This window comes from Enhydra lutris, unplaced genomic scaffold, assembly GCF_002288905.1.
Source record: "Enhydra lutris kenyoni isolate GAN:26980312 unplaced genomic scaffold, ASM228890v2 scaffoldscaffold12, whole genome shotgun sequence".
Classification (NCBI taxonomy): domain Eukaryota; kingdom Metazoa; phylum Chordata; class Mammalia; order Carnivora; family Mustelidae; genus Enhydra; species Enhydra lutris.
In genome coordinates, this window is record NW_019154096.1 from 54423697 (window position 1) to 54449761 (window position 26065).

The following is a 26065-nucleotide window of genomic DNA, read 5'->3' on the forward strand; positions in this document are numbered from 1 at the left end:
CACTATTACCAAGGAAACCCTTGTTACTACCTCCTTGCCTACTTAATTTTTCTGCTAGCACTTATCACCAACTGACCATCCATTTGATTTTTATCTATAAGCGAAGACATTGTGCTCTAGAGTATGCCCTCACTATTGGTGAATGAATGGAGTGAATTTATGGTGCCTCTTCTTTGGGCCAAGTGTAGTGCTAGAGCTAGGTACAGGAATAGGTAGTCATTAGGCTGGAAACTAGTGGAATAAGCAATGAAGAGTTTCCTTAATCCCAGATAGATGAGGCTATAGCAACTGACAATAAACTACTTTGAATCAGTTAAAATCTCCAGGCCCAATGTTGGGAATTGTTGGAGCTGACTGATGAATACACAGGGGTTCATCATACTATTCTATATGTTTGAAATTTGTTAAAGGCTGGCTTTATTTATTTGAGAAAGAGAGAGCACAAACAGGGAGATGGGGAGAGGGAGAAGCAGACTCCCCGATGAACAGGGAGCCCAGTGCAGGACTCGATCCCAGGACCCCTGGATCACGACCTGAGCCAAGGCAGACACTTAACCAACAGAACTACCCAGGTGCCCTATGTTTGAAATTTTCTATAATAGAGTTTTTCTTCCTTAAAAAAATCTTCTGATAAATTACAGCTCAGAATCTTCTATCTAAAAATAGCTCAACCTCAGGGCGCCTGGGTGGCTCAGTGGGTTAAGCCTCTGCCTTCGGCTCGGGTCATGATCTCAGGGTCCTGGCATCGAGCCCCACATTGGGCTCTCTGCTCAGCGGGGAGCCTGCTTCCCCCTCTCTCTGCCTGCCTCTCTGCCTATTTGTGATCTCTGTCTGTCAAATAAATAAATAAAATCTTTAAAAAAAAAAATAAAAATAGCTCAACCTCTAGGGGCTCTTTTAGAGGCAGTTGTAGAGATTGGAAGAATTCATGCCAATTCCAGCTGGTAGTTTATGAGTGCTTTGAAAGGACAGTTGTAATCACTGGCAACCAGCACAGGCTCACTAAGTTGGAGTATACCAAACTAACCTCCTTTCATTTTGATTTAAGGGTTAAGGATCTGGGGTGCCTGGGTGGCTCAGTGGGCTAAAGCCTCTGCCTTCAGCTCAGGTCATGATCCCAGGGTCCTGGGATCGAGCCCCGCATCAGGCTCTCTGCTCAGCAGGGAGCCTGCTTCCCCCTCTCTCTCTGCCTACTTGTGATCTCTATCTGATAAATAAATAAAATCTTAAAAAGGGGGGGGGGGGCTAAGGATCTGATTTACCAGGGGAATGTAGTAGGCAATATCCCTAGAGTTCAGTAAAATTTTTGGTGGTATCTTATGATAATCACTTGAGGCTCACAGTGGAATGGAAAGACCTGCTTTGTTTTATATCAGTTTAAGGAAGCGCTTCATTCTAGAATTAATAGATTTTGAACTCTCACTCTGTCCCTTTCTAGCTGTTGTATTTGGTCACTACTTCGCCTCTCTGAGCCGTAATTTCTTCATCAGGAAAGGTAATATTTATCTCCAAGTGCTGTTGGGAGGAAAATAAGAACTTATACTATTAGTACCTTAACACAGTACCCGCTACATCCCATTTGTAAGATGAAGAGGAGGGGGAAGTAACAGGAAATAGCTCATAACAAGGGCTGTAACAGTCTACTTTTTATGCAGAACTCTGCAGGCCTGTAATTCCATCATTAAGGTCAGAGGTGAGGCCTCTGGGTGGCTCAGTGGGTTTAGCATCTACCTTTGGCTCAGGTCATGATCCTGGGGTCCTGGGATCAGCCCTGCAGCATCCCTCTAGGGATGGGATGCTCAGCAGGGCGTCTGTTTGTCCCTCTCCCTCTGACTCTCCCCCTTGCTCACAGTCTCACTCACACTCTCTCCTTCGAAGGAATAAATTTAAAAAATCTTAAAAAAAAAAAAAAAAAAGGAAGAGGAGGAGTGGAGGTGGTGGTGGTCAGGGGCAAGTTTCTTGGAAAAATCTGAAACAAAAGCCTGTGTTCTACCATGAGCCTAAGGGAGAATGACTCCAAGAATGGAGATTGCTCACGGCATCTCCTAAAGAGAAACTTTACCTATCATACATCTTCAGCCTCAGAGTCAGTACTTTATGAAATCCTGTACTGATCTTGCTGCCTCTGAAAGTGTTCAAGCGGAGATGGGAGCTATGTAAAATGCAACTTTCTACACTGGAGGAAGTTCGAACCGTTGAGGTTTGGGATGCATTTTCAATCCTAATGTTCCAAATCTCTGTGATGGATGAGCAAGACCCGAGTCTCTCCGATGAACACCTCTTTTACCTTCCCTGGAGAAGAGCTCCGAAGCTCAGGTCTGGAAGTCTGGCCGCCTGTGACCCTGCCATTTATAGAATAAGTTTCAGGTTTGGGTGGTCTCTTCCAGGGGACGCTGAGTAAAGGAGACAGCAGGAGAGGATTTTGGAGTCTCCCTGCGGCTCCAGAGAGGCCGCCAGATGGCGACCCGGAACAGACTGCAAGATCAACTTCCTTCCTCTTCCCCCAACTCTTCCCGGCAGCGGGGCCCCGCTCGGGGCTGGGGACCCGACGGCTGGGGCCCGCCAGCTTCCCCCTGGGGTTCCCCGGCTTCAGAAGTGGCCAAGCGTTAGGCGCGGCATAAGCCGAGTAGTAGCAGGGACTGTCAGCTGTCTGGGGTAGGCAGGGTGGGTGTCAGAGACCGGAGCCGGGGCCCTTGGCGGGGGGATGGCGCTCGGTCAGCGAATTCAGCCTCGGGCAGGTCCCTCTGCCAGAGCTCGAGCTTTAGCTGACCATCATCCTACCTCCCCGCTCCCCTGCGGGAGATAATAGTTCCCCTCCAAGGGGCGCGCCCGAGTCGCTCCGGATTGGTTGCACGAGTCCGGAGTTAAACTTTCAGCCAGTGAAAAAGGTCACAGGGCGTGACGCACGGAAACGTCACGGGAATTCCCCCCTCCCGGGGGTGGAAAAGGGGCTTTCCCGGCTGGAGCCCTGGTGGCAGTGGAGCTGTGTCGGGACCCGTCCGAGGTGGGTCGGGCCGGGAGCGAAGCCGGAACCGGAGCCGCCGCCGCGGTGAGTGGCCGGGTCCAGACCCCTGAGTGGCCAGGACACGGGGAAAGGCGGGAGGAGGGCCCTTAACTGACCGACTCCCAGGGCTGGAGAGCGGCTATGCACGCACACACACACACACACACACACACACAGCACGCACAGTAACAAGACACGGATACCCATCGACGTCCTTGTACAAAAAAACCCAAACAACAAAAAAACACCCGGACCCATACGTGCACCTACGCGTATATTAGCGGTCGCACAGCACTGTACATGTACTCAGACTCGCACATACGTACACGCAAACATGCTCAGCCGTGCAAGGTGCCTGGTCCCATACCCTTCACGCACAAACTCAGATATGCTCACCTGTGTGCTTATATATCAAGACACGCTCAGATACGTCCACACTGAGAAGTTGAAGGACACTCACCTGTGCACAGCCTTGCTCACCGGCACACGCATATTGACACCACACGTACACAACATTCACGCAAGCACAGGGGACGACACGCTATACCTGCGATAGAAACACGCACTAGAGACACACACAGCTATGGGACTGGGGCAGGGGACATGGACACCGCCCCGGAGCAGGGGCGGTGTTGGAATCCAAAGACTGTTGAGATGTATCGGGGAGCGGGAACAGAAGAGTCCATCCCAAGAAGGAGCCACCCTTCTTTCCCCCGCCCCACGGCCCCAGAGTTCGTTCTCGGGTCAGAACCCCGGGGCCCCCCACTGGGAAGAGCCCCCGCCTACAGGCCTTCGGCAAGGAGGCCTTCCTACTGCAGGAATGTCCCCCCAAAAGCCCCCGGGTGAATCAGCCGTGGCCTCCCTCGGGGTAGAAAATCCCAAGGTTGCTCCAGGGAGGGGAAGGGGGCGGGAGGCGGGCCTGGCCGTAGCCTGAAAGCGTCCGCCAGGTGTGAAAGACCCTGCAGTCCCCGGCGCCTGCCCCGATGTGTGGAAGGGGGCCCAACCAGCAGGGGCGCTTCCCTGGGTCTGGTTGCCCCTCTGCCGGCAGACAGGCTACTAAGACCTCAGAGGCCAGCTACCACCTCGCGCCCCTCCCGCCTCGGGGGCGTGGCCAGTGGCGTCATTTCCAGGCCCGCCCCCCCCCCGGCCCCGCCTCCCCCTGGTATTTTCGGGACTTTCCTAAGCTGTTCTAACTTTCCTGCCGCTTCCCGGGCCCAGCCCAGCTCAGCTCCGGATCTCGCTCTCCACCGGATCTCCCCCGCCACACCCGGACGGGTGGCTGGAAGAGATCAGACCCTCCCCCAAATCTGGGTCCCTCTCGCCCCCCCCCCACCTCCTGTCCTGATCTCTCCTTCCCCCCGCCACTCCCCACCCCCACCCCCAACCCAAGGCGGGCGCTTGAAACTCTGGGAAACGGAACCGGGCCGGAGCCACCCGACAGAGCCGGGCCTAGTCCAGAGACATGGAAAGTTGCTACGACCCAGTGAGTCACTCCTCCTGGCTGTAAAACCGGCCGGCTGCCCCCACGTCTGTCTGTCTGCCCGTCTGTCGGAGTCCCCTCTGCTCCCCTACACCTGTAATGCTCTCTGATTATCTCAACCCACCGGTCAGTCTGTCTGCCTGTCTGCAAACTTCTTCCAGTAGGAGCTTTTTTTATGGGCCTGAGGAGGAAAGGGAGCGGTTACTCAGGGCTGGAAGTGGAGGGCTCTGGGGTGGCTCAGAATCTGTTGTGACTGCGGTCTGTCTCCAAACCAGGCTCTGGATGGCATGATTGAATATGATGACTTCAAATTCGACCCGTCCATGGTGGAGCCCAAGGAGCCAGCCCCAGAGACAGGTAAGTTCCTTATGTTTCCTTGTCTTAGAGGTGGGAGGGAGGAGCATGTGTCCTCTGGTTTGGGGATGGGCTCAGAAATCCTGGCTCAGCAAGGCCCCTCTGTCCCCAGCTGATGGTCCTTACCTGGTGATAGTGGAACAGCCTAAGCAGGTGAGTGAACAGAAGGGATGGTGTGGGATGACTTCAGCTTTAGGGACAAGTGGGGTAGCCGTAGTTGGGTGACCATGGGAGGGTCACTGATCACAGAGGTCACTTCAGGTTGGAATGATTGGCTGCTGCTAAGCCCAGTGGTGGTGGGGTTCAGGAGATACTGCCAACTGTCGTGGTCACTGCTGGCTGGGAGTGTGGCTGGCTTGGGGGGAAGGGGGTCTCTCCTATTCACAATGTCATTCTGCCCCGGGACATTCAGCGAGGCTTCCGATTTCGATATGGCTGTGAAGGCCCCTCCCATGGAGGATTGCCAGGTGCCTCCAGTGAGAAGGGCCGGAAGACTTATCCCACAGTCAAGGTGAGTCAAGGTGGTGCTGGAAGGTGGGCCAATGGACGGTGTTCAGGGGCATTACTGACAGCCCTCACCCCTCCCAGATCTGTAACTACGAGGGACCAGCCAAGATTGAGGTGGACCTGGTAACACACAGTGACCCGCCTCGTGCTCATGCCCACAGCCTGGTGGGCAAGCAATGCTCGGAGCTGGGGGTCTGCGCCGTGTCTGTGGGGCCCAAGGACATGACTGCCCAGTAGGTGCTCCCCTCGTTGCCTGCCAGCCCTAGGTCCAAGCCACTTCTGTGAGCTTAGCATCTGACTAAGGTGGGGAGAGAGGCTGGGCCCAGAACCCAAGGCTCCAAGTAAAAACCGGGAAAGCTTCCTGGAGGAAGTAGGGCTGAGTTGAGCCCTGGCACCGGGGAGGGTGCCTCAGGAGGAAAGAACTGCCTGCAAAGCTTCCAATTGCCCCTCCCCCACTCAGATTTAACAACCTGGGCGTTCTGCATGTTACCAAGAAGAACATGATGGAGATCATGATACAAAAACTTCAGAGGCAGCGACTCCGCTCCAGGCCCCAGGGCCTTACTGGTACGGAGGAAGGGGTAGTGGGAGGTGACCGTGGAAGGAGTAGAAGAGGAGGAAGAGGGCAGTGATCACGTGTATGTCCACCATGCCCACTGCCCAGAGGCTGAGCGGCGGGAGCTGGAGCAGGAGGCCAAGGAGCTGAAGAAGGTGATGGACCTGAGCATTGTGAGGCTGCGCTTTTCCGCCTTCCTTCGAGCCAGCGATGGCTCCTTCTCACTGCCCCTGAAGCCTGTTATTTCCCAGCCCATCCATGACAGCAGTGAGTATCCTGATCATCTGGGGTGCCAGGCCGAGGTGCTAGAGGGAGCATGGGGGCAGTCTCAAGCTGTGGAGTCAGACAGGCCCAGCTTTGAACTGGCCCCACCACACATGAGCTGAGAATCTTGAGCAAGTCATTTCCCGAGTATGGCTTCCATCTTGGGTAAATGAAGATACTAGCAATTCCTGTATCTCTTGTGGGTGTTCAAATAATAATACAAAGCACCTGGCTATTATGTCATCTCAAGTAATTGAAATCACACCGCTACAGAGTCTCCTGGGGCCTCAAACCTGAAGATTTCTCGAATGGACAAGACAGCTGGCTCTGTGCGGGGTGGAGATGAGGTCTACCTGCTTTGTGACAAGGTGCAGAAAGGTGAGGCTGGAGCCCAGGCTGGGAGCTAAGGCCACTGGGTATCAAGATGGGGAGCCGGGGCAGCTCTAGGACAAAAGGCCCTGGAGATTCTAATAGAAGCTATGGCCAAGCTTCAATTTTCCCTACAGATGACATTGAGGTTCGGTTCTACGAAGATGATGAGAACGGATGGCAGGCCTTTGGGGATTTCTCTCCCACAGATGTTCATAAACAGGTACCCTAGGGCCAGGGCGGGGGGGGGGGGGGTGCTGAACTAGGCCAAGACCTCAATAACACCTTATGTCCTCCAACCCCCTGCCAGTATGCCATTGTGTTCCGGACACCCCCCTATCACAAGATGAAGATTGAGCGTCCTGTAACCGTGTTCCTGCAGCTGAAACGCAAGCGGGGCGGGGATGTGTCCGACTCCAAACAGTTCACCTATTACCCTCTGGTGGAAGGTGGAACCGGGCTGAGGGGTGGGGGGGAGCCCTGGGCTGGACTGTCCCGGAACTAGATCAGGGGACCCATGAGTCAAGTCAGGAGTGGGGAAGGTCCCAGGAAGAGGTGGTCCTAGGAGACACGGTGAGGGCTTTTGGAGGGAGGGCCAGGACCAAACTCAGGACAGAGCTCTTGAAGCATGGTCCATAAGTTAGGGTTTTAACATCTCTTTTCCCTCTGGCCCCAGACAAGGAGGAGGTGCAGCGGAAACGGAGGAAAGCCTTGCCTACCTTCTCGCAGCCCTTCGGGGGTGGCTCCCACATGGGTGGAGGCTCTGGGGGCTCGGCTGGGGGTTATGGAGGAGCTGGAGGAGGAGGTGAGGGGCTACTGGTAGCGGGAAGGGGCAGGGAGGAGGGAGGATGGGCAAGGAGAGAAGTTCGGGGGTTAGAAATTGGGAGAGTCCTGGCTGGTGCCTCCTACCCACATCCCGGCCTGTATCCGCAGGTGGCAGCCTCGGCTTTTTCTCCTCCTCCTTGGCCTACAGCCCCTACCCGTCGGGCTCGGCCCCGATGGGCTGCTACCCCGGAGGTGGAGGCGGGGCGCAGATGGCCGCCGAGGCACCCCGCGTGGCTGCCGGGGAGGAAGCAGCGGAGCCGAGCGCGTCCCCCCTGACCCCCCACCGCGAACCGCAGGCCCCGGACCTGCTGCAGCGAGGTACAGCCTCTTGAATCCGGGCGGTCGGGACGCTGCGGGTGGGGACCGAGCCCGTGCCGACGCCCCTGTCGCCCGCAGCCCGGGAGTACAACGTGCGCCTGTTCGGCCTGGCGCAGCGCAGCGCCCGAGCCCTGCTCGACTACGGCGTCACGGCGGACGCGCGCGCCCTGCTGGCAGGACAGCGCCACCTGCTGACGGCTCAGGACGAGAACGGAGACACGTAGGTGGGCGGGCGGCCGGCCGGGCCGGCAGACCCAGGTTCCCAGGGCCAGTCAGGGACTTGGAGCGCGAAGGAAGGTTGTGGGGTGCGGGGCGGGGAAGGAAGTTGCAAGGAGCCAGGGCTGTAGAGTCGGACGGACCCGGTTCCAAGTCCGGCCTCGCTATGTACTAGCTGTGCTCAAGGTACTTGATCTGTCCCCACTTCAGTTCTGTTGGCTGTTGAGAGAGCACCATAGTACCGACATACTGCACACGGTGCTCGGAAGGATTAAGTTCGGGTGCAGCGATGGCCCTGGAGACGTTTAAGCTCCACAAGCCCCAGTGACAGATCGTGGAGGCGGTGGGATTTTGAGGGTAGAGGATGCTGAGTGGCTGGGCTCCCTAAGCCGCAGTCTCACTCTCACATTCCTCAGGCCACTGCACCTCGCCATCATCCATGGGCAGACCAGTGTCATCGAGCAAATAGCTCACGTCATCTACCACGCCCGGCATCTCGGTGTTGTCAACCTGACCAATCACCTGCACCAGGTGAGGGCCACCTAGGATGAAGGGGAAGGAGTTGGAAGGCGGGTGGGCCAAGGCTGGGGGTGGACCTGGCTCATTCCGCCTCATCCCCAGACGCCACTGCACCTGGCAGTGATCACTGGGCAGACGAGCGTGGTGAGCTTCCTGCTGCAGGTGGGCGCAGACCCGGCCCTGCTGGACCGGCATGGAGACTCCGCGGTGCACCTGGCTCTGCGGGCGGGGGCCAGTGCCCCCGACCTGCTTCGCACCCTGCTGCACAGTGGAGTTCCCACCATGCACCAGCTGTTGCACATGCCGGACTTCGAGGGTGAGTTCATCACCTCCTCTGGACTAGGGGAGGCTGGGCAGGGGGCAAAGGTGTGGACCAGAGAGGGCGCATGGTGCGTGCCTGGTGTGAATGCGAGGTGTTGATGTCAGCTGGTCAGGGGGCTACGTTGGGGTCGCAGCCGTGGGCTGAGTGTCTGTGTCCCTAGGCCTGTACCCAATACACCTGGCAGTCCATGCCCGAAGCCCCGAATGTCTGGATCTCTTGGTCGACAATGGGGCTGAAGTGGAGGCTGCAGAACGGCAGGGGGGCCGAACAGCCCTGCATCTAGCCACGGAGATGGAGGAGCTGGGGTTGGTCACACATCTGGTCACCAAGGTGGGACTGAGGATTGGTGAGGGGGCAGGGCCAAGGGTTGTGGAACCACGGACAGTGAAGATGCAAGGAAAGGGAGGCCAGACAGTGGACGCTGGGATCAACCACTCCCTTGCATCCCACAGCTCCGTGCCAACGTGAATGCCCGCACCTTTGCCGGAAACACACCCCTACACCTGGCAGCTGGATTGGGATCCCCCACCCTCACCCGCCTCCTCCTGAAGGCTGGTGAGTCTCATCCTTGGGGCCTATGAACAGGGCTGGTGGGGAGGAAAAGGGGTGCCTCCCAGTCCCCCCTTTGCAGTTCTCAATGTGGGCTCCCCTTGTACCTCCTCACAACTACCTCCCTCCCCAGGGGCCGATATCCTCGCAGAGAATGAAGAGCCCCTGTGCCCACTGCCTTCGCCCCCAACCTCTGGTAGCGACTCAGATTCTGAGGGACCTGAGAGGGACACCCGAGGCAGCTTCCGGGGCCACACACCTCTTGACCTCACTCGCAGCACCAAGGTGAGGCTAGCCTGGAACAGGAGGCCCCAGGGAATGGGGTACTTGGTGGGCTTATGGCTGGTGCCTGGACTTGAGGCCTGGGGTGGGAGGTCGTCAAACTGAGGCTGTCTCCCCAGGTGAAGACCTTGCTGCTAAATGCTGCTCAGGATGCCACGGCACCCCCCCTTACCCCGCCCAGCCCTGCAGGTGAGAGCTCTTCCCCTGGGGCAGACTGCAGGCCCCTGCTCACAGAGGTCCCTTCTTTAGAACCTCTAAAGCAGGGCTCCCTTGCTCCCTTCCTGTTGCCACGCACTGCCCTGGTACCAACTGCCTCACCTGTCAGACTCCCTGGAGAGCAAGGTGCCTGCCTGGGCCTGTCTCTGGGCCTGACAGATACAGCTGCATGTGTGTCCCTATCAGGGCCAGAGCCACCACTTGAGGATACAGCCTTACAGAACCTGGAGCATCTGCTAGATGGGCCAGGAGCCCAGGGCAGCTGGGCAGAACTGGCAGAACGGCTGGGGCTGCGCAGTCTGGTGGACACATACCGGAAGACCGCCTCACCCAGCGGCAGCCTCCTGCGCAGTTACAAGGTCAGCTGGTCCCCATCCCCTGCTCCGAGCCTGGCTTCCTTCCTCTGTCTCAGATCTCAGGGGCTCCCTTGGCCCCAGGGCTCCTGATCCTACATTCCAATCTCCTGCCTCTTCCTTCTCCCCAGCTGGCTGGTGGAGATTTGGCAGGCCTGCTGGACGCCCTATCTGACATGGGCCTGGAGGAAGGAGTGAGGCTGCTGAGGGGTCCTGAGGCCCGAGACAAGCTGCCCAGCACAGGTAAAGGGGTCCTACCTGGAACGCAGATCTGGGCCTAGAGGGTGGGAGGCCTAAGACCTTAAACTTTTCCCTGTCGCCTTCCCTGTGCCCACTCGCCTAGCAGAGGTGAAGGAGGACAGTGCATACGGGAGCCAGTCGGTGGAACAAGAGGCAGAGAAGCTGGGCTCACCCCCTGAGCCACCAGGAGGGCTCTGCCATGGGCACCCCCAGCCTCAGGTGCACTGAACTGCTGCCCACCCACCAGCCCCTCCCCGGGCCCCTCTGTACAGCACCCCTGCCTATTCCAGTTCTTATTTAACACCCCGTGCCCACCCCTCAGTTGGGGTAAATAAAGGATTCTCATGGGAAAGGGAGAGGGCACGGCCCCCTCCCTAACTTATGGCAACCCCTGATGTGACTCTCGTCCCTGGAACCAGCTGCCTGCCCCGGCCCCAACCCAGGTACTGGAGAGAGGAGGAGGCCCAGCCAGCAAGTCCAGAGCAGTTTTAATGGGAGGGGAGGCTGTACAAAGGGCAGGGCCCACTGAAGGAGGGAAAGCAAGGCCATGCTGTCCCCAGACTCTGTAGGGGGCCTAGGCATGGATACCCTTCCTCTGCCTCTGGAAGGAGAGAGGGTGAGCCTCAGGGAGGAAGGAGGGAAAACCAGCTCAGCCCCAACTCCTGGCCTCTATCTGAGCCAGGCCCCAGGATGGAGGGGGATTGCTGGTGTCGGGTGGGGGTGGTCTCAGCAGAAAGCAGAAACGTCAGGCCTCCCCCGCCGCCAAAAAAAAAAAAAAAAAAAAAAGCATCAAAAGTCCAAGGGGCCCTGGCCCCTCCCACCCCAGCCCCCCGCCCCGTACGAAAAAGTGCAAAACATTATCACAAAATGGGGGTCTCAGAGGGGCCCCTAACCTAGGCTCCTGAGGCCCAGGCCCTAGCCCTGCCCTGCCCCGGACACCGCGTCCGGCGCGGTCGGGCCCTAGGCCGAGGGGCGCTGGCGGGTGGCCCGAGGCCGGCCCGGGCTCAGGCGGGGCTGTCATGCAGGTGCCCAGTGGGCGCTGACCCCCCACGCTCCTCCCCCGAGCTCAGAGCTTCCACCGCCCACTGCTTGCCCCTGTGCGAGGCTCTGAGCCGGGACCCTGAGCCCTGGGCTGGCTGGAAGGGTTGGCCTGCGGGGAGGGACTGGAGTGAGGTGGGGGGAGGCCATCCTCCGAGCTCCCGGCCTGGGCCAGTGCCGCCTCCACCGCATCCAGCTCTTCGCTGCCCGCCTTCAGCTTGACCCGAAGCAGTGCCGCGTACGTGCCATAGCGGGATTTCTGAGGTAGAGGGGCAGGTGCTGTGAGCCTGCTCTCCACCCTCTGCCCGTCTCACCACCCCCATCTGCAGACAAAAGCTAGGAGACAGCAGGATTCTGTCCACCTCTGGGGCCCCAAAGCCCCCACTGTGACATGATCCCCTGGTAAGCTGGTGATCCTCTGCGGGCACTCTTGCTGCATCGTGTAACCGCTGATACCTCCTGAGCCTGACTAGAGCTGGGGAAAGTGAGCCCCTGAGCGCTTGGCAGACCCCATCTCACTTCATTACCCTAGTGGGTAGAGAATGGCATCCCCTGGCCCACAGAAGAGGAAACAGGCCCAGAGGGGTTAAGCAACCTGCCCCAGGTCACCCAGCTGGTCCCCCTATCTTAGAGCCCGTGCCCTTAACCATTAGCCTGAGCCTGTATGTGGAACAGAGAAGTCCCAATGGCAGACAAAGGAGCCACAGAGGCACCGGGGCCAGGAGGTTCACCTCAAACTCCAGGTAGGCCTCCTTCTGCCGCTGCTCCTCCGCCTCCTTGCCCCGGGCCTTCCTGCCCAGCTGTGCAGCCCGGTGCTCTCGCAATTCACTTGCCATGGCCTTCAGCTTGGCCTCGTGGGTCCGCACCTGCTCCTCCTAGGGCCAGGGGAGTGTAGTCAGGGTCACTCTAATACATATATGCCTTTGTGCGTGTTTTTAAAAAAGGTGCCCCATCCTTTGGATGAGCAAAGCACAGTTGTCTAGGTTAATACCTAGGCAAGTGGAATGGAACTGGATTCCAGCCTTCACTCGCCCCCCCATGGCCAGTGTCCCGGTGTGGTGGACATCTATGTAATTGCCTATGGCAGCCCTAAGTGCAGTCGGCTGGGCCTGCCCCACTTCATCCCACTGGGGATGGATAGTGGAGCTGGGGGTACCTGGGAGAGGCGGGTGGCAGCACTGGGCAGCAGAGGGCGGCTGAACTTCCTCTGGGAGCTGACAGCAGCTGGGAAGGGGGGTGCAGAGAACATGGCAGCCACCACATTGATGCGAGTGACCCAGGACTGCATCTGCTCCAGGCTCCTGCGGAGACAACACGGCCACTTAGGACGTGGGCCCAGGACTTGTGTCCTGGGATGTCTGTGCTGGCTCAGGGTGTGGCCTGGAAAGAAGTGAGGCAATCCAGGGACAAGGGAGGGGAGCAAGGTGGGAGTGGGACAGAGGGGTCCGGGATGGGCAGGAGGAGGGCACTCACGGGGCCTGAAAGAGGAAGACCCGCCAGTCTGCTGTGCGCAGGTAGAAGACGTGGGGCCTCTTGCTGTAGTCGCTGGCACGCGTGGCCAGTGCATGGTGGATGCTGATGGCATTCTTTAGCTCTGCCTCTGATAGGGCCTTCCCGGGCTGGTACTCCTCCTGTGGGGGTGCCCGTCTTGTCCTGGCCATGGTCCTGCCCAGCCTGGCCCAGCCCACCCACACTCCCGAGCCAGCTCAGCCCCAACCCCTTGGGCTGGCCCCGCACCTTCTGCAGGTAGAGGATCATGCCCTTGAGGATCCCGTGGAAGCTCTTCCAGCCCCGCTTGCCCCGAGGTGCTGGGGGAAAGGAAGACAGGTCAGGGGGCCTGAGACAGGCCCCCTCCCCTCCATCCCCCAGACCCGCCCCACCCAGCCACGTACTCTTCCTGCAGTCAGGGTCTGCGTGCACCTTTCGCACCAGGGCCCCATGCTTGTAGACTGCAGCCCCGGGCTCAGGAGTCAGGTCCAGGAAAGGGCTGGAGCCGCTGCCACTGCCCCCGCTGACCCTCTTGATGACCTTGGGGTTGGGGTCGGCCAACTCAGACAGAGAGCGTCTCAGCTCCTCCTCGTCTCTGCAGGTGTGATCACCTCAAAGGGGGCTGGCCTTGCAGCCACAACCCCCCCTCAGTCCTAGCCTCTGCCCCCTCCCCAGGAAAGCGCCCCCTTGTCTGTGGAGGGAGTAGGGGAATGGCCCCCCCTCACAGGCTGTGGCTGCCCTCAACCCGAGGCTCCCTGGAGCCTTGTCTCCCACCTCAGATCAGATCTCCCCAGGGGTAGCTGTGCCCCCCCTGCTCAGATGAGGATTCCTCCAAGTAGCATATCTTCTCACTTAGGTTAGAGCTCCCAGGGGTAGGGCCATGACTGTTCCTTCATCTCCATCCTTTCTGTTTCTACACATACACACACACACCACCCCTCACCCCCTTCTTCACTAGGGCAGACACACCTCTGACGCAGTGGTCTCAACCACACCCAGCAGCACGCTTTGCTCATAGTTTGTTGGCTAAATGGTGGCTGAAGTAGCTTCCTAGTGGTCAGCAGGCCTTGCTAGATAACATCTAAAGAATCGAGTTCTACCCTGTCACTCTGCTGATGAAAAACCTGCAGCAGCTCCCTATTGCCTCCCACAAAGAGCCCATGCTCCAACCCCGCCAACGCTGCCTTTTCCTCCTAACACTCTCCAGCCAGCCAGGCCTGCCTCCTCTTGGTCTCCCCACCCCACAGCCCACACTCATTTCAGCCACCACATATTTGCCTCCCAAATGTCAACTTCCCTCTCCCCAAATGCTTCCCCTCCTTCAAGGCTTGCCCCAAGCCCCAGTCTGCACCCCAGTCCTGAGCTCTGCTTCCTCCAAGGCCATCTCTCCTGCAGACTGGGAGCTCCCATGACTGGCCTCTCTGCAGACAGCAGCAAGTACGAGTGATCTACTGGCTGCCTATATGAGGCTCTCCCCCTCAGACTGGGGGCCCTGAGGCTAAATCTGGACCTCTTCCCTTAGTCTGGACTCCTCTAAGACTTACTCTGAGTTTCTTTCCACTGAGTCTGCCAAGAGTACAGTGTGGTCCCTTGTCCTAGGACACTCTGCATTCTCTAGGACCTGAGAGGGGGCTCTACCTCTAGAGATTTCTGCTTTCCCACTTGGCTTGCCAAGGGACCTTCCCTTTTTGTTTCAGCACTCCTCTTCCCAGGCCCGCTGACAGTGGCCACCCACCCCAGCCTAGCTTGTCATAACAACCCAGCTGAAGAAAAGACACAGATCCCCGAGTCCAGGCAGCCATCTCCAAACAAGGCAGTGAGGCTGCCTCAGTGCCTCTCATGGCCTCACCCGCCTCCCCTACCCCACACCCAGCCTGGACTCCCAGAGACTGCCTCAGCACTCCTCTCTGGGCAGCCCCTTCCCCACCCCCCAACTCCCTCACCACACAGCCCCAGGACTCACATGGCCCACTGCAGCTTTTCATTCTTGATGGAGCTGTACAAGGCCTGGGAAGGGAGGAACAAATCAGGCAGGTATGGGTCACTCATGGGGAAGGTAAACCATGTATCCCAACGCCAAAGCTCAGAGCCCGCCCTCCTAAGTCAGGGTAGGAGACAACAGGGACCAGGGGGTGATGACCAAGAATGGAGGCTCTGAAAACAGTATTAGGACACAGTACTATGTCACTTTCGATGCAGGACTCTGGGCAAGTATCCATGGGGGAGAACGAACGTAGTAACAGGTGTGTGACGTAGAGCAGGCAGTCGGCACAGGGCACCCAGGCACACGGCCGGCACACAGGAAATGGCAGCGGCCGTTATTATCTGTGCTGTTGCCACTGTGAGGGGTCATCCCGCCCAGATCCTGGGTGGGAGAAGCACACTGCTGGAAGGAATAGACAAGAGCATCCCAAGAAACTCTCCTTCCCCCAGTCATGTGCCTTGGCCCATTTCCATAGGCTAAACCCACACAGAACATATGGGGAAACTGAGGCCCAACAACAGGGATTCACCCCATCACTTCCCTCTCTAGCTATCAGAGAATACATTCTCACGGCTCCTCACCCTGGGGCAAGCTGAGCACTTCCTCCAGCCCAGATAGCCCCAGCAAGTCTAATGCCATGGTGAGTGAGCCTCCTCCCCACTCACATCCTTCTTGTTACTGGGGACTGAACACTAAAAGGCAGAAGTTACAGCTTCCAAATCCTGCACACCCCAAGCTCCCCGTCAACTCTGAACCAGTCACTTCTCCTCTGTACAGCTGTCATGGGGGCACTGTGGGGGTCTTGGGGTGGTAGGGTAGAGAATGGGCTCCAGGAGTTAGAGGGGACCCCTCTTCTTGGGAGTGGCCTGCAGCATGGGTCCACTGCAGCACCTCCCACTGTGGGGGCGACTCCACCAGCCTGTCTGTGAGTGGGTGTGTCTCCAGCATGTGCGTGTTGGGCTAAGCGTTTGGCGTGTGATGCTGCCTGCGTGATCTGGGTGCAGTAGTGACGTCGGTGCCTTCCCTGTGATGGGATACAGCCCCCCACCCCACCACCAACATACCACAGTCACTGGCTCTCTCACTGCCCACTGTCACACTCAGTCACAAGGCTAGCCCAGCAGCCCACCTGTGCACCTCCTGTTCAGGGTGGGTACATCCCACAACCTCCACCCCCTACACAGAACAACCCAGCTTTATGCACACACAGCCCTCCCAGCACACCCCCAGCCCAAGCCTGACCGAGCCCCCCACACTAAACCTCCACTCTCCAACTCTGGGCCAGGAGGTTGAAGTGGCCACCCAGATCCGACCTGTCTCCAGTCCTCCAGTTTATCCCCGGCCCCTGAGAGGACCCCCTTTCGCCCACAACCACGACTTCCTTCCAAAGTCCTAAATCCTGTTGGTGAGCCCCACGTCATGCTCCCAGCCAGAAGACCCAAAGACCCTTTGGTTTGAGATGCCCACCTTAATCCGCCCGTCTCTGCCCTTCCCCCCTCCAGTCCATGCCCACTCCTTGCTACCCATGGGCTCTGTCCCCGCTGGGCTCTGCCCCCCTCAGTCCGCCCGATGCCACCTCGGCTCGAGCCCCCTTCGGGGCCTCCCTCAGGCCGCCCTCCAACAACCCCCTCGGCCGGCCCCCCCCCCCCGCCCAGCCTGGCGTGGGCCGCGGCCCCAACGCCCTCACCGCCTTCTTCTTCTTGCGGCTCTGCAGGCGGCTGACCACCAGGTCGGTGTAGAGCACGGGCTTGAGACTGCGCGAGCGCTGCGGCCAGCCGTAGCACAGGGTCTCCGCGCCGCGGTGGGTGCGCCCGTAGCGCACGGAGCACAGCGAGCGCGAGCGCAGCCGCCCAGCGCTGCTGTGGATGCTGTTGACGCCGATCATGCTGGCCCGGCCGGCGCGCCGCGGCCCCCGGCCATGCCCCCGCCCGCCCTCGGCCCGGACGGCCCGGACGGCCCGGACGGCCCGGACGGCCCGCGGACGGCTCCCCCGACAGCCGGCGCGAGCGGCCCGGCCCGGCCCGGCCCGAGCCCGGTCCGGCTCCCACCGACGCACGGAGCGCACGGCGGCGGCGGCGCTGTCGGCTCTGCGGCTCGGCGCGAGCGGGAGGGGGCCGCCGACGGGGAGGGAGGGCGAGGGTTGGGGGCGGGGACGGCGCAAAATGGAGGCGTCCGGCCGCGCAGGGGCTCGCGGTGCGCCGCCGCCATGGGGCGGGGCCTCAGGGGCCCGCCGGGGCCGGTGACGGGAGGTGCGCGGCGCCGCGGGCGGTGGCAAGGGCGCCGGGAGCCCCTGGGCGCCCCCGGGCCTGCGTCTACGAAGGTGGGCCGACCCTGTAAAGAGTCTGCAGCTACCTCCGGGCTCGTCAGGGTATGGGTGGAGGAGGTCGGAACGCGTTCGGTAGGCCCCTTCTCCCCGCCCCGAGCCAGGACAGGCCACGCAGGAGGGGCGGTGCGGAATGGAGGCAGCCCTGGAATTGCAACCGTCTCAACCAACTCACCCAACCAAAGACAGCTCAAACGCCCGAGGCTACACCCCAACTCACGTACACACACTCCAGTTTACAGACGTACACTCCAACTAGCCAAATCACCAATCCACACTCACCCCCAATTCACAGACACTGCAAATTCAGATGCACACATCAGAATTTAGTGTTTAACTCCTACAACTCCTGCTCATGCGAGAACCAGGGTGGCTCAGTCTGTTAAGCCGCTGCCTTTGGCTTCCGTTGTGATCTCAGGACGTGGGGATCAACCCCCAGAGCCCCACATCAGGGCTTCCTGCTCAGCGGGGAGCCTGCTTCTCCCTGCGCCCATGTCTGCTGCCCCTGCTTGTGCTTGCTGTCCCCTGCCCTTGTCAAATAAGTAAAATCTTTAAAAAACAAACGAAACAATCCCGCTCACGGATTCATGTCATAAATCAGAGAGCCAATCTGTAGATATACAACCTAATATACAGAAACACCCAACGTACAGCCCCACATAGACACACTCTAAATCGTAGGCCGTTAAAGCACATATCCCAAACCAAACCACCTGATTTGCCAACTCCCTAAAGCATATATATGTATGTATATATACATATGAATATATATGCAACCCAAGCATACACCCCAACTCTTTTGACACTCCAAACTCACAATGAACGCCCCCACTTGGATAAATTCCCAAATTCAGAAGCCCAGCACACCCCAAGCTCACAGATGGACCCAAGGACACTCCTGTGCAGTCACATGTATGTGATGGCCCAGAGACCCATTTGCCAACCCTAGAGGTTTTAAATGAGTCCAGGCTTCCCTTCATGAAACCAATGGAGCAGGGAAAGGAGTGAGCATGCAGGGCCAGCCAAGACAGCCTCTCCTCCTCCCATGCATACCAGTCCCTGTGGGCTAAATCCCTCAAGGGCTGGCATGTAGGAACAGGGGCTGGCGACGAGGGAGTCAGAAGTGTTTAGTCCCAGCTTGAATATAACCGGCTCTGAGACCTTGGAAAAGCCTTTGTCAACCTCTTGGGCCCTCTATCTCCAGCTCCCTCCAGCACAGCAGTACCTGCCGGGCCTTTGTGGCCATATATCCTGGGGCAAGGGGTGGAGGGGGAGGAGGCAAACAGTGAACCTGCGTGTCCCCAACCCCATGCTGAGACCCCTCCCATGCTCAGTGAACCCTGGAGGAGGGGACCCTAAGGAAAATGCAAGGTCCCAGGCCGCCTCATCACGGGTTTTCAAGAGCTGTCTCCCCTCCCCCGCTGCGAACGGCCAAGACTGCACGCAAGTGCGCATGTTCCGGGGGAGCCCGCCGCGTGGGGGTTGGGGGAGGGGGCAGTCCCCAAGCTGAGTCACGGGAAAGCCCAGGCTTCAGCAGCAGGAGCTGGGGGCCCGCAAGCCCCTCACCTCATCAACCTCCACGCTGACAGGCCCCATCCCTCCCTCCAGCAACCTCTACCCTGTCCCATCCGCCTTTGTGTCTCCCCCCCCAGCCCCTCCCCCCACCTTGAGCAGCTCCCTGGGGAAGTCTCCGCCTTCATTGAGGCCCTCCAGGTTTCCGATGAAGTCTCCGCAGGTCATGCGCTTCCCAATGTTCTAAGTGAGGGCATAGAGGCCTGTGAGGGGGACCGTGGGCCCCAGACCTTGAAGTCTCTGGACGCGGTCTGTTTTCTGGGCTCCCTTCCGCTAGCCCCCCACTCACATGGCCGTGGAGATCAGTGTTGAGTAGCATGAGGGCGCAGGTCAGCGTGTGCGCACCGTCTACGGGAGAGTCGACATTTAGCCTCAGCCACTTCCCACGGATCCTTCCCACAGCTATCTTCCCCAGCCTTCCAGTTTATCTCCTGCCCTCTTTGGCCCGTAATCACACTTTTGTAAACCCTGAACCCCACAGTGAACCCCACTTCCTCCTGCCAAAGCCCTTTCTTCTCCAGCAGATTCCCTAAAAGGGACCTTCTCCCCAGCACCCCCATGCCTCTGCGAGTGTGCAGGGCACACAAGCCAGTGGGACCCCTCAGCGTTATGCTGCCCCGTGCCGCCAAATCACATTGTATGTGGACAGTTCCACATTCATGAAGCCATGTCACCACTGCACACACGCATGCTCACGTGCAGGCATTCACTCCAACATACACACACTCATGCTCCAACACACACACACTGTGCCCATCTGCCTTGGTGACCCTCTGGGAGAGCCCTGCCCTCTGCCTTCCTCACCCTCTGAGGACAGGGCTCCGGGATTGCACTGGAAGTATCTCTGGGAGAAGTGGGCCAGCACGCGCTCCCGTTCTTGGGTCTCACCCATTAATGCCAGCTCCTTCAGAAACACCCTGGGGAGGGGGGAAGAGGGAGCATGTCACCCCTACCCAAGGTCCCCTAATCAGGCAGCCCCATCTTTTGGCCATGCCCAGCCAGCCTGGGAAGTATGACATCAGGGCAGCTTGGAAGAGAGGCCCAGGGGCACAGAGGAGGTACAATGGAGGCCCTGCACACCAGGCCTGGAGAGTGGGGGGCTGCCCTCAAAAGGCTTAACACCCACCTGAGAGCTTGGTCCAGAGTCATGCCCGTGAAGACAAAGAACTTGAGGTACTCGCCAGCCACAAGTTTGCTGAAGTCATTGCTGTGGGCAGGGCAGATAGACAGGTGGAGTCTCAAGGGAAAGGGTCAAGGGGCCAAGTGGGGTTACCTATAGACTTGGGGCCATTAGATAGAAAGGATGAGGAGGTGCTGCCCACAGGATGCATTCCCCCCTGCCCCATGCTCACTCCCAACCAGTGACTTTACTTCTTGCCCAGATGCCGGGCCACGTCGGCCTTCCTGAAGCCGTCTAGTCGGTACAGCCTCTTAGCTAGGCGCTGCGCGGCCTCCAGGTCTGCTTTTTGCCCATTGGACAAGGTGTCTGTGCTTCCCAGGGCCAGCCGCTCCGTGCTGTCCAGCTCTGAGTCCGAGTCAGACACCAGCTGGCTCAGTGGTGGCTCACTGCCGGAGTAGAACACCAGCTCAGAGGTGGGGCAGTCCCTCTGGGGCCATTCAGATCCTTTCTCTGCCTCCAAACCCGGAAGGCAGAGAGGGGCAGTTGGAGACACGGGGAAGGCAGTTTTCTCTCCTCCGGAGAAGGACACTGTACAGGTTCCCTCTATCAGCTGATTCCATCTTTACCATTTCTCTGTAGAAGTCCTACATCAAATTTAACTCCTATTCATCCTTCTACTGTGGGATTTTTGTCTGCTTCTCCAAAGCTCCCTATGGAGTTCGCTGTTAGGCACAGATTTCCCATCTCCACTTTGGCCCTACTGAGAACATAGTCCTCTATCTCTGAGGATATGGGCAAAGGTGGGATACAGACAGGAACAGTGGAGGGTCAAACAAGGATTTGAGGGCAGCAAAGACACCTTCCCACTCCTACGTCTTTCTTCTTCTGCCCTCTCAAAAGGCAGAAAAGCTTCCTCCTTGGTTCTTCTCTTCTACCCACAAAGAGGCTCTGGTGTAGAGGGGAATGGGGGTCAACGTGCACCCCATTCATCCCGTCTCCTCCTCCCCTTCCCTTCCCGCCATCCCAGCTGCTCTACTAGCAAAGCCACCTGTCACCCCAGAGACAGAGGCCGGAAACTCCTGGTTGCTAGGCAACCCTGTCTCCCTGGCCACCCCCTCCTGTTGCCATGGCTTCCGTGGCTGAGAGGGTAGCTGGCAGAGGGAGAGCAGAAAGGTTAGACTGGTGAAAGCACTTCCTGGAGAAGGGTGAGAGACTCCAGACTGGAGAGGGGAGGCGATAGGGGAGGGAGGTAATGGGACAGGCTGGTGGCTGCATCTTTGTGAGAAGCCTCCAGGCTGGGTGGGGTAAGGTCACAAGAATTTCAAGCATGTTAGAGGCTCCACCAGGGGGAAGGAAGGGCCTTCCTAGAAAGAAAGGAGGGTGTTCTCTGCGGACTCTTCAATTCTGAATCATGGTTTTTCAAGTCACTGTATCTGAGACCAAGGAAGCCCCTCCCTTGGAAGTAGTCCTTCAAATAGAAAAACAGATGTCTGCATCCCCTGGCTACTCTATCAGGGGTCAAGAACCTAAACTGCATCTTTGCACTCTCAGGCTCTTTCCCTTGGAGCAGCTCAGCTCTGACGAACCAAAGGAATCACTCACCTGCCCAGGGGTGCTGCCCCCAGCCCAAAGCTGTCCTCTGAGCGGCAGGGACTAGCAGGCTCCCTCCCTGGGGCCTGCTTGGCTCCAGCCTCTGCCTCCTCTTCCTCCCCTCTCTGTGTCCAAGGCCCATCAGCGGCGGAGCTGGTACCAGAATCTGGCTCAAGAGGTGCAAGTGGGGCGGGAGCAGGCGGGTCAGGCCGGGGGGCAGGGGGCTGGGGAGGCAGCTCAAAGGTGAAGAAGGGGCTCTGGGTTGGGCCTGGTGAGGCCAGGGCCTCCAGCGAGGCAAGGCTGGTGTAGGAGGTGCCCTTGGCTCTGTGTGACTCCAAGATGGCTTCAAACACGCAACTGAAAGAGTCAGGCCCGTCAGCCGAGGGGCTGGTCCCAGGTAGAAAGGGCACAGGCGACTTGAGAGGCCCAGGATGAGGCATCTGGGTGCCTGGCCTGCAGGGGCAGGGAGAGTCTCTGATCAGCTCTTGGGTGGCATTCATTGAATTCTCATACGACTCTGTGAAGGGGATTATCACGTCCTTTCCACAGGCCCCCAGCCCTCTAAAAAAGCCACCCGGGTAGGGAATCCCCACTACGGGTTCACCAAGCTACTCAGTGCCCCTGAGGCACGCCAGCCTTACCCGTCCCCAGCACCCAATCCCTTCCTTCTCTTCCTCCCTGCTAATCTCCCTTTCTCCTCCTTCTCCCTGATCCTCTCCCCTCCTGCCATCCCATTTCTATTTCTGGCAACATCTTAGGAGAAGAAGACGAGGCTCCAAGCTGCAGTGGGGTGTGAGACAGAGAGGAAAGCCCCCACACTCCCCACTCTCCTGCCGGGATCTAGGATCTGTATTGATGCTCCCACGCCCCCCCAGGCTTGATTCTGGCCCCTGACCTCTCACTCTACCTCTTGTTCTTCCTCCTCTGTCCTGGCTGCTCCCTACCCTATGGGGTCTTGCCGACATACACCCACCCGCCACATCCCCAGCATTCTGGCAGGCCTGGGGCCTCTGTTGAGAATCTCCTGCTACTAGCTTGGCCCTGACCCTCCCAGGCCCACCCTCATCTCCATTCCCGTTCCTCTGATCCCAGCTCTGCCCCCGGGCCAGCTCTAAGGAGCAAGCCATGTCCCTTTCCCACTCCCGCACTCACCGGGCCCCCTCTGAGGCCTCAAACACCTCGTCGTCCACTTCCTCTTCCCCACCTGCCTCATCCTCGTCGTCCTCATTTCCACTGCCCAGGCTGGGACAAGGGCCAAGGCATGGACTGGGACGTGGGGCAGGTGGGCGGGCAGTGCTGTGTGGGCCCTCGGAGCTAGGCTGACTCTCGATGGCCGAGTCAGCCTCCTCCCGCTCAGCCAGCACCTCATCGATGTCCGTCTCGCGGTAGCACCTCAGGGGCACCGTGTCCAGGTCCGTCTCGGAGTACTTGGCTGCTCGCCCCACAGCCACCCCAGAGCCCTGCCCGGAGCCCACCCCAAGTAAAGATGGGGGGGCCTGCTCTGGGGGCTTAGCACCTGCAGTATGCATAGGCATCCTGGTCAAGAGGGTATCCTGGTCAGCTCCCTGTCTAGATTCTGGTCTAGGAAGGAGCTCTTTCCCGCTGCCTCATATTGGCAGGAAGTTCTTTCACTACCTAGCCACCATTCTTCCTGCTACAAACTCAGCTGTTCCTGGTGCCAGTGAAGCTCATTTCAAATCAAGTTCTTGTCAAATAACTTTTAGAGGCCTGAGGGAGAGCAGCTTCTTTCCTACTTCATGGAATGACCCTTGATATCCTGCCATCCCTTCTCTCCACAATCTAGCTTCCTCCAGGGGCCCAACCCAGCCAGGATCCCCAGACCCTCCCTCATAACACAGATGGAAAGTTGGAGGCCTGGAGAGGCATTAGCCAACTCCTGAGCCCAGGAAAGGACTGGGGGGAGGTTTAAAGGAAGTCTCCCTACCACGCCTCTGCTGCTGTGGAGAGGGCCCTGCCCGGTTCCCCTGGTCTTACCCAGGATCTTACCTGAGCCTGGGGGGTCCAGGGAGCCATAGAAGAATTCCCATTTGGCTCGAGCAATTTTCTGGGCATGAGAGGAGACTTCCCGGGGGGAGGACCAGGTGTCTCCCTAAGCCAAGGAGGAAGAGATAGACACGACCACCCGATAATGCCACATGACCAAGACACAAGAACATAGGACAGAAACACAGAAAGAAAAACACACAGGGACACATAAAGAGGTGCCGAGGCACAGGGACAAACATGGAGGGCAAGAAAGAGACTGATTTAGGACAGATGGAAGAATTCACAGTGAACAGCTGATGGGCCCCCAAACTGCCAAGGGGCCAAGCCTTCCTTGCCCCTTTGCTGAGTCCCTGGGGTTCCAGGGAGTCCAAAGGAGGTCACATACCTGGTTCAGGAGTCCAGTGTCAGCAGGTCCTAAGAATAGCTTGGCCAGGTGCTCAGAGGGTCCCCCCAGCCCATTGGGGAGAGAGGAGTAAAGGCCATCTGCCCCAACCTGAGGTTGGGCTGGTGGCCCATGGATAAGGCCCTGGCTGCCAGGCAGAGCTGAGCCTCCTCCGGCAGGGAGTGGGTCTGATGTGGAGGCCTCTAGCCGCAACTTCCGGTTGGAGCCAGGCCCAAGGGCTGGGGTGGGCCTGGGAGGAGAGACCCCACCCAGGTCCCAGCTCCGACTCAAGCCTCCAGGAGCCGGTAGCCCATTTAGTGGCCTCACGCTGGCCTTCTCCACAAAGCGGAATATGACCACAGAGCTCCGCGCCCCTGGAGGGGGCTGCCCAGTGGGTGAAGAGGGTGCCCAGGGTGAGGGAGCAACACGGGGGGAGGGAGGGCCACGCAGGGGTGTACAGGGTGCTGTCACACGTCCCAGTTCCCGGCCCCGGGGACCTGGACCTGCCACCCGCCGTAGCAGGGAGCCCGTGCTGCCATACATGCTGGCTGGGGGGCTTTGTGGCACTGGGCCTTCGGGGAGCCAGCGGCGTGGGCATCGTGGTGGGGAGATGGCACAGTCGCCCTCTGAGCAGAAGCGCATGGCACCCTGGGCCATGCTGGGGCCGGGGGTCAGGCTGGGGGGGCAGGGATGGCGAGGCCAGGCGGGGAGTGAGGGGGCAGCATGCTCTTCGGACAGGCCTGCAAGAGAGGAAGGGGGAGCAGGGGTGAGCTGCAAGGAAGGTGGATTGGCAGGAGAGCAGAGACAGGGAGGGGAAAGTGGGATGAGCCGTCTGAGAACCAGGGGCCTAGCCTGTCCTGGGAATATGGTATTATTGATCCCACCCCTAGAAGTGATCAGGCCTCCTACTTGGGCCACTTCCATGGAGGCCTGAGGAAAAAAGAATTGTATCCCCAGTAGGCCCCTGACTCCTTTCCTTCTGTCTGAGGGCCCTGAGCATCACCCTGGGAGGAGAAAGGAAGCTATTTCAGAAGTTGAGTGAGCTCAGAGTCCCTGTGGCATGTTGGAGGTACTTCTGGTAGAGGAAGGGGAAGGCTGGTACCCCACCCTCTGGACGAGGAGTGTCAGCCAGTCATAACCATCTTACAGCCTTGGGTCCTCACAGTCTCTCTTACAGAGGCCCCTCACTGAGAGAGAACTCAGGCCTCTTAGAAGGGAAGCCAGGAAGTTGCAGGGGGGGGGTGTTATATAGGGACTATGAGGGGCTGAGAGGCATATGGTGAAGGGAAGAACTAAGGCCCCTACTCCTAATACTGAATGGGAAAGGGACATTCTTGTTCTTCATACAGGTACACAGACACACACACACACACACACACACACGGACAAATAATGTCAGTACACACTTAAACATATTCATATTCATAGGCAATACCTCCTGCACACACAGACCCAGGCACACACACATACACACCCAAAGACACACCCTCATACACTCACAGTCATAACAAATATGCGTGTAATGGAAAGGCACATGCTTATTTTACACACATACACACACTGTCATTAAACAAGAACACACAAAGAGACACCCAAATATACACACAGGGCCTCATTCTCCAAAGCACACAGACACAGGCGCATCAGACACTGAGACCTACTAGTCACAATCACACACAAATACAGATGCACCCTCACACACATACTTAAGCAAGAACACACACACTCTCCCCCAACCCCCACCAGTCACCTGTCTCTGGGTGGGAAAGCTGCGCCAGACCCTGTCCCTCCTTCCCTCTTAAGGGAATGACAGATCTTGTCCAGCCCTTAAAGGGGTAAAGGGGCCTCTGGTGGCAATGCAGGGTAGGGGCAGAGGTCAGGAGCAGCAACCCTGACAGGCAGGTTTCTGAAGCTCAGTGTGGGCCCAGGGCATCCCAGTGCAGCTCCGACTGGAGCTGCCTCAGTACTCACCGCTGCTCGCCGGGAGCTGGGGCCGAGGAGAGGCGGGGAAGAGGCTGGACCCAGCTCAGCTGTGAAGGCAGCGCGGCTCCCGCTTGCTCCCGCTTGCTCCAGGCCCGCCTGCCTCTCAGTCCCTCCCCCTCCCCCCTACGCGCGGCTCAGGCAGGGCGCACCCCCCCCCCCCGCCCCCCCCCCCCCCCCCCCCCCGCCCTTTCCCGGAGCCCTGAG

The 26065-nt window shown here is 58.8% G+C and overlaps 2 protein-coding genes across 4 annotated transcripts; one reads left to right on the forward strand and one right to left on the reverse strand.

The window, feature by feature from the left end:
• Positions 1-2962: 2962 nt before the first annotated feature.
• Positions 2963-10767, forward strand: LOC111144738 (nuclear factor kappa B subunit 2). 2 transcript variants are annotated; one of them, XM_022499172.1, is made up of 23 exons: positions 2963-3049; positions 4395-4487; positions 4760-4841; positions 4951-4991; positions 5251-5349; positions 5427-5578; positions 5806-5912; positions 6010-6168; positions 6439-6543; positions 6672-6757; positions 6845-6983; positions 7211-7339; positions 7468-7677; positions 7756-7897; positions 8310-8424; positions 8515-8728; positions 8895-9064; positions 9187-9289; positions 9417-9568; positions 9685-9754; positions 9968-10140; positions 10266-10377; positions 10478-10767. In XM_022499172.1, exons 2-23 carry the CDS (start codon positions 4467-4469, stop codon positions 10600-10602), a joined length of 2706 nt encoding a protein of 901 aa, XP_022354880.1. In that variant the 5' UTR covers positions 2963-3049; positions 4395-4466; the 3' UTR covers positions 10603-10767. The 2 variants fall into 2 exon arrangements, with proteins under 2 accessions (XP_022354880.1, XP_022354879.1); XM_022499171.1 differs by having other exon boundaries at positions 2964-3049; positions 10481-10767.
• A 78-nt stretch (positions 10768-10845) lies between these two features.
• Positions 10846-24564, reverse strand: LOC111144737 (pleckstrin and Sec7 domain containing). Of its 2 annotated transcripts, XM_022499170.1 has the most exons (17): positions 23882-24564; positions 23497-23599; positions 22642-23005; positions 21502-21942; positions 20151-20345; positions 19906-19986; positions 19584-19696; positions 19069-19127; positions 18873-18962; positions 14864-14907; positions 13305-13495; positions 13150-13220; positions 12886-13043; positions 12569-12713; positions 12144-12287; positions 11426-11671; positions 10846-10969 (listed from the first exon to the last, which is right to left on the reverse strand). In XM_022499170.1, exons 1-16 carry the CDS (start codon positions 24533-24535, stop codon positions 11441-11443), a joined length of 3084 nt encoding a protein of 1027 aa, XP_022354878.1. In that variant the 5' UTR covers positions 24536-24564; the 3' UTR covers positions 10846-10969; positions 11426-11440. The 2 variants fall into 2 exon arrangements, with proteins under 2 accessions (XP_022354878.1, XP_022354877.1); XM_022499169.1 differs by having other exon boundaries at positions 10846-11671; positions 23882-24563.
• Positions 24565-26065: the final 1501 nt, after the last annotated feature.

What these genes read in the sequence shown, in the direction of transcription:
- LOC111144737 (XM_022499170.1), bottom strand. Translation starts at nt 24,535, where the DNA reads ATGGCCCAGGGTGCCATGCGCTTCTGCTCAGAGGGCGACTGTGCCATC. An exon ending in CCTGGACCCCCCAGGCTCAG is followed by an intron (nt 23,006 to 23,496) that starts GTAAGATCCTGG and finishes TGCATACTGCAG; the next exon opens with GTGCTAAGCCCCCAGAGCAG. An exon ending in CGGAGCCCTGTCCTCAGAGG is followed by an intron (nt 19,128 to 19,583) that starts GTGAGGAAGGCA and finishes ACTCTCCCGTAG; the next exon opens with ACGGTGCGCACACGCTGACC.
- LOC111144738 (XM_022499172.1), top strand. Translation starts at nt 4,467, where the DNA reads ATGGAAAGTTGCTACGACCCA. An exon ending in CCGCCTCCTCCTGAAGGCTG is followed by an intron (nt 9,290 to 9,416) that starts GTGAGTCTCATC and finishes CTCCCTCCCCAG; the next exon opens with GGGCCGATATCCTCGCAGAG. An exon ending in TACCCCGCCCAGCCCTGCAG is followed by an intron (nt 9,755 to 9,967) that starts GTGAGAGCTCTT and finishes TGTCCCTATCAG; the next exon opens with GGCCAGAGCCACCACTTGAG.